This window comes from Scomber japonicus, chromosome 1 (genome assembly GCF_027409825.1).
Source record: "Scomber japonicus isolate fScoJap1 chromosome 1, fScoJap1.pri, whole genome shotgun sequence".
Classification (NCBI taxonomy): Eukaryota; Metazoa; Chordata; class Actinopteri; order Scombriformes; family Scombridae; genus Scomber; species Scomber japonicus.
This window is the reverse complement of record NC_070578.1, coordinates 9,851,166-9,858,287: the sequence shown is the minus strand read 5'-3', so window position 1 is coordinate 9,858,287 and position 7,122 is coordinate 9,851,166. Positions and strand designations below refer to the sequence as shown.

The 7,122-nt window shown below is 38.7% G+C and overlaps 1 protein-coding gene across 1 annotated transcript; it reads right to left on the bottom strand.

Annotated features, from left to right (window-relative positions):
* Positions 1–3,263: 3,263 nt before the first annotated feature.
* On the bottom strand, positions 3,264–6,830 carry pnoca (prepronociceptin a). Its single transcript, XM_053321637.1, has 2 exons — positions 6,711–6,830; positions 3,264–3,872 (listed from the first exon to the last, which is right to left on the bottom strand). The coding sequence occupies exons 1-2, from the start codon at positions 6,828–6,830 to the stop codon at positions 3,264–3,266; spliced, it is 729 nt and encodes a 242-aa protein (XP_053177612.1).
* Between the last annotated feature and the right edge of the window lie 292 nt (positions 6,831–7,122).

The window sequence follows — 7,122 nt, the reverse complement described above, 5'->3', positions numbered from 1 at the left end:
AGCTACAATAACAACTACTACTTCCGGTACTGAAAAAAACCCTTCAAAATGAAGTCTTTCCCTCTCGTACAGAGGTCAGACTACTTATGGTCTGTCTACCAAAGCTTGGTTGGTATTTTAAAATTATTGTTCAAGGAAAGTTACTTAGAGACCTCATTTCTACAACATGATTGAAGCCTGATAAACATCCTCTAATCTAGTGGTCCCCAAAGGGGTCCTTGGGGGGGGAGTTCTAGAGGGTCTCCAGCAAAGTGTTTCTTTGGTAATTTCATTTCATTAATGCTATCCATAAGTAACACAGTGACATAAATTATAGCTATTTTTGTCATGGATTTCATATACTGCCTGTAATAAAACAATTAAAAGCAAAACTCTGATCAGACCTTGGGGGACTGTGTGACAAAATCAGGTTACATGGGAGTCTGTGGTTTAATTTGTGTCAGTTTAGGGGTCCTTGATGTGAAAATGTTTGAGAATCAGTGCTCTAAGCAGTGGTCCAACAGGTATGGAAGCCAAACCAATCTGAGACCTATACGTGTCTAGATTATGACTGATATCTCTCAAAATCCTTGTGATCGATATCTAAACTAGGAGCTAAAGATAACGGATGTGCTAAGAAGAACAAAGGAATCACACATGCCACTGAATATAGTCACACTTAATATGAGCATATAATTAACAGTTTTTTATTGCCTATAACTTCTTATGTGTAACAGTTGTAATTGCCTTGCCCTAAACCTGCTTGATTGAGATGGGCTGTAAAAGATGTTATCTAGTCTTGGTCCTTATATGGGAAAACTTTGAACAGACCTATTCTTTGTTGTAAAAATCTGTCTAGTCTGGTACACATGTAGTAACATTTTCACCCACCTGAAACAATTTGTTTTCTCAAAGGTCTTCAGACTTCTTCAACATGTCTGCCTGAGAAATACTTTATTTTCCTTCAATTTAGTCAAACATTTATCAAATAATATTGTGAAAGAAGAACTGACATATGAGTAACATGGTTAAAAAATAACTGTCAGTGTCACATTAGGTTGTGAAGAGCATGCAATATATGTGAAGTATACCACTGAGGGGCGCCAAGAGCCTGCTACCACTGGAGTTTGTGTCTCCACTATCTGCACTAGTTAATTGCAGTGTTTCAATAAAATGTTGAGGGATAAACCACTGGAATCTACCTTAAAACTCAGAAAAGTAGGAAACATTGCTTCTTATTGAAAGTACTTCTTGATGCCAGTCAAATATAAAGGAAGATCTTACACAGAGTCTGTCAGCGGGTCAACTTCTGCTGTAGCATTTTCATGCAGCCTTATCATGCAGAGTTAACACACCTGGACATGTTAACATAGGAGAAAGCTTTCCGTTTTATTATAAACAGGTGATCCAGACCTGAACACAAATATAATCACCCACTATTTTCTAATTCAAAAATTAATATATCTACACTTTTCAAATGGCAAAAACTTCTCTCTCAATTTCTTTACTGCACATGCATTCTGCAATGTGTCTTTTCACTTCTTTAGTTCCCTTCCATGCCCGTTTTACCCCTGACTTACTGGAACAGAACTATAATGCACATCAGAACCAAAATACTTTTTTTTATTATTTAAAAAATAAACTTATTAAAAATCATTCACAACTACACACTTGATGGTTTATTTATTTTTATATTTAACATTGAGATACCTGTGATTATTTATTAATGGATTACCAACCTTTATACTGTATGACTTCATAAAAAGGGCAAACACCAGCCAATAGAATTCTACACACTCTGTTGTTTCTTATCAGTGGTATATAAGTGATTGACAAAGACTTAGTAAATGATTGATCAGCTATTAATAAAGACGTTTGGTACACTAAAGGTCCTGATAGGAGAGTGTTTCTATATAAACTTTTGTTAAAGACATTATTGTAACCTTTCCTCTCTGGCTATAATACTAAGAACAAAACACCTCAAGACACAGAATTATTTGCTGCATGACAAGCCACAAAGTAAATAGTAAACTATTTTTATTGACATGTTTAAATTCAGCTATTTACACAAAAAACATTTTACACCATTACAGTTTAAAGAAAGATACCAAACACTGTTTGTACATACAGCAATCTGGCATCTGTGCACAGGAGCCAGTCAGAGATGATGCTCACTTGTACATAACATCAGTTTGGCAGACAGATCAACAGCATATACGCATGTGTACTGAGTGTCATGTGTAATGTTTCAGTTTGCCATGGCACCAGATTGAAGAAGAGAGCTTTTAATTGAACCTGCCTCAGTAGCCCTGTCTCAGGTGTGTTTTGGCACAGTGATAAATGAATGAGTTTTAGCAGTGTTTTTGCATTCATTTACCATAAATAACACAGAGCATACTTTACATTACTGCTGACATTATCCTAATGCTAAAACACAAAAAAATCCATTGATATTGTCCTTTAACAGAGACTGAACTAGGGATTTTACCACAAGATGGTTGTTAAACAAAGAGGGTGGTCCAGCTCAACATGATAACAGAGGTTCTTATACATTTTTAACAGTAAGGACCATTCCCCCCAAAAGCCAGAGGCATCCATGTAAAAAGATATTTCACTTTTTTCACATGATCCATCGCAGGAAAAACAATCCTGTATTAAACATGGGATCACAAACAATAGTTATGTTAGCTTTTATTGTTCTCTGTTACATAAAACCATAAAATTAAAAAATGCATTTTGCTCCAAACCACTCTAAGACCCCCATGGATTCAAAGCTTCAAAGCTTATGAGGATAAGTGTTGAGGCAGCTAATCACACGAAACATGATCTTTTAACTGGTACATCTCCACAAGGGGCACTGAAAGAGGAATTTGAATGATTCAAGGTGCCCAGAGCTGGGTGCCTAGAAGATCCCAGGGATTAAAGAGTGTAACAGTTTGGACAAAGCTGTTTTCAGTGGGGCGACAGAATTTCTATAGCTCCTTTGGAAGGTTAAGCCCAAGATTTTATTAAAAAAAGATTTGATCAGTAAATATTTTGCAACATAGTTGAAAGGGATGGAAAACAGAAGCAATCAATTATGTATTGGAACAAAGAAGGCTTCAATTGGGATCTTAGATTATGGCCTTAATTTTCACTTTTTGGTAGAACTCTGTAGTTACTTGGATTAAAACAATTTTTGGTGACACCAGTTTAAGTTTGACATGTTTGTGATTTAAATACAAAACAAGATCAGTGAAAATACAGGAAATAGTTTTATGGCAGTGGCTCAAAGGTGCACTCTTCTAAACTTCATTCTGTTGAGTGAGGTCCTCTGACACGCTGTTGAACTCAGTGGCCCGAGTGCTCATCCCCAGATACTGCTTCAGGAATTCGCTGAAACGTTTTTGGTTGTTCCACTTGCGGGCCGATTTGCGAATGCCGATGAAGCCGCCATACCTCTTCTGGTACGATCTTCCTGGAGACATCAGCTTCTTGTAGCCATGCCTCCCTTTGACGAAGCCGCCAAACCTCTTGGAGACACTCAGCCCTACATCACCCTGTCCTCTCACTGCTACATCAGCATCCCCTTCTTCCTGCCCAGCCTCCTCATCGTACTCATTCTCAAGGGACAGGGCATTCTGGGGATTGTAGGCAGTGTTCAGCTTGCCACCAAGATCCCTGTCGTCCACCCCAAGTGCCCGGGTCACATGATCAAACCTCTGCAGTGGAATAGGCCCCAACAGACCTCCGTCCACCTGCTCCTCCTCCTCAGGAAACAGGGCTTCCACCTCCTCCTGAGATCTTTTCTGAATGGGACCACCAAGGGAGGAAATTGGCAACAATAACGCCTTACGGCAGAAGTCCCAGGAGAAGGCTGGGGAAATGTTGCCTTCACACTCAATGAGACACACCTGGCAAAGACAAAGACAAGAAATCACCATCATTTCCTTTCTCATTTCCTCAATGAGTACATCCTAACAGTGTCCAGGTTTCTAGTCATCTGTGTGCAGGTGTGTCTAGATTACTCAACATCTCAACCACTCATTTCTAGCAGTGAATGATCAGAAAACTGGATACATTGTCTGCATACCACAGTACCTTAATTTCTATTGGAGTGTTCCAGCTACCTTATCCAGTGTGAAAAGAATACAATGGTGTTTGAATGATTGGATTACCATATATTTTGTGTGTGAATACAATTTACTTCACCTTTTATTGTTTTGGAGTAACAAAGTCTCAGAGTGTAATATTACAAAACTTTGCAGAATCTGCATGGCTTGATAGCACTAGGGTGAATTATTACAACATTCTTGTGACATGGGTAAACTGACCCTTTGAAACAAACCCCTAAAGCTTATCATTTAGCATACATGAAGTTTCTTAACCGAGTGTGTATGGTTTTCTTTGCATTCTTTTCTCATAATTTGATCTGGTTGTATACAGTATATCATTTCACTGATAACATTGATTAATGATTGTTCCAATGACCCATACCAGAGGGTCACGTACAAACAGACATTTATTAATCAGTTAAATGTTGTGTATACTGTGTGTATTTTATACATTATAATGTTGCAGTGCTTTGTCAAAGCATCCGATTTGTTTCCAATGGAATGCTTAAGTGAAAAGTCCTTAAAAGCCAGAGTCTTAACACAGAAAATAGTAAAAATCAATACAATGTAATGAAATTGATTGCATCTCCAGCTCGTTTATCACCTTTATCATCTACTACTACAATGGTTCAGTGGGCATGTGTGTGTGTGGTGTGTGTATAGTATGCATAAAATACCAAAACATTTATGAGCACATTATCTGATGTTTCCATGAGGTCATATAATTGGAGCTCTGGTTCCTTATTGACTTACATGCAAAATGCCTTCCGGCCAGGAAAGTGAGCGGAGAATTATCATAAGCAAGAAGGCAGTGATTATAAAGAAGATTTGTCCCTAATGGTAATGTTTGCTACAATTGGAGATTGCATGTGTTAATGTGCATATGATGAACAATGGTATTTTCCATGAAAGTCTTTTACCAGTTTACACAATAATTCCCCAATTCTCCAACTCATTAGAAGTCAAAATGTGACTGTAACCTAAGCGTTTTACACCAACAGTTCAAAGTTTGAAGCCATGTGCACTTAAATGTGGAAATGAGAAGCAGACATGTCATTAACCGGAGAGGAATGACCACCAGGCATATGCACTGATGGGAGAAACACACATCTATCCCCAGGAATCAATTAGCCTCAACAAATTAAAACTCAAATGCCAAAAGGGTAATTTGTTGAGTCAGACACAGTGAGGGAGAGAGAGGGAGGATGGGACAAATACACCAAGGTGGGGTGATGAGGGGTTTTCACTCATTTTATCACTGAATTAAAAGAGCTCTCGCAGAGAGGTTGTTTGTGTGTGTGTGTTTGTTTATTTGTATATAAGTGTTGTCCAGTTTTGTGTGGATGAAGAGCTTGCTGGTTTCGGTGTACAGAGAAAATACCCCACCTGTGTCTATGCCCAAACTACAACAGCCACTTGAGTGTGAAGGGCCACTACAACATAAAAATACCCTTTTTGTCTTTGCAGTCCTTCTAGGTGACAGTGGTTGATGAAATATCTGAATTTGTTTAACTGTAACATCACTGTAACCTGGTACTTAACTTGGCACTCAGGCCCACCTAATCAAAAGGCTTCCTTTTTTCTACTAGACCTCAGGATCATCCAATGAATAGCAGTCAACGCATCATTTTTTAATTATATGTCTAAGCGATAAATAAAAATAAAACAATTCTTGTTTCATGCTCCTTGTTCATCATATGATGATGATGATGATGATGATAGTTCAGATTTTTTGAGTGGCAGTGCATTTCTCAACTGCGAGATTGTGAGCAGCTCTTCCTCTTTCACACTACAGCCTGCACATTGCACAGAATGACAGAAGCCTACTGTCCACTAACTAGCTGCTTTTAATGTAGGTTAAGATATAAATCTTGGCAAAAAGAAGCAGTTTGCTCAAGTTTGACGCAAAAAGATTTTGTGAGGAGCAGGAGGAAGAGAATTCAGCTCATGTACAACAACACTCTGTGTGTTGTGAGGACATTTATGTGTTTTGAGGATGTTTTGGTTGGTCCTCACAACTTGAAAGGGACATTCAAGATTTAAGATTTGGTTTAAAGGTTATGGTTAGAATTAGGTTTAGGTTCAGTTTAGGGTCAGGGTTAGGTTTAGCAATTTAGTTGTGATGGTTAAAGTGAGGTTAGGGTCCCTTGTTTCATTCTTGAGACAGTGCAATGCAAACTCTGTTGTGTAACATTAATTACTCAACTATGTGACCATTTACAATGTGAAATATGCTACGATAGCATCCGCTCATGACTATTATATCATCAAAAGCTGAATGTCCCCTCACTTCAAAACTCATGCCGTTGGCTGTTGATGTTCATCTTGGTGACTGTGACATTACCTCTGATGATGTATGAGGCTTATATGATTAAACTGTGGTGCATTCAGGCAAGTATAATTGTAATGGCCTATTTTGGTTAACATATGCGTGTCAGAACCTATTAAGAATGATTGGTCTTGGATGGACTAGGCCCACCTGATTTTCTGTGTCCACCTACAATGTGATTTCTACCTACGCTACTGGCTGTAACACCTGTGGAAGCCTCTTTTTAGCCTCTTGCAGTCTCCAGTGTGTGTGTGTGTGTGTGTGTGTGTATGTGTGTGTGTGTGTGTGTGTATGTGTGGACTCCTCACCATGGTGTTGAAACTGAGCTGTTTGGGCAGGATGTTGCCGCAGGACAGGCAGTCTGTCTGGCAGTCACTCTGTCCAGGATCACACAGACAGAGCAACAGCAGAGCCACCACAGTCTTCATGGTCCCACTGTCTGCTGCACAAACAGGACACAGCAAATGTTTAGACCAATGAAGCATTTGAATGCAACAGTTTGCTAGCATTCTGCAAATACAGTAGTCTTTTCTTCCAATGATACAGTAATATTTGTCTGCTTATGCCAATATGTAAGGACAGCACTGCACTCATAGGGTTTCAACATTAAACTAAGTGATGTGTCAACTTCTATTCAATGGCTTAACTGTTTGCTGTATAAACACTTAAAATGTGTGCAGTTCATGCTACACAATTCACAATTTTACAATTATGAAAAGG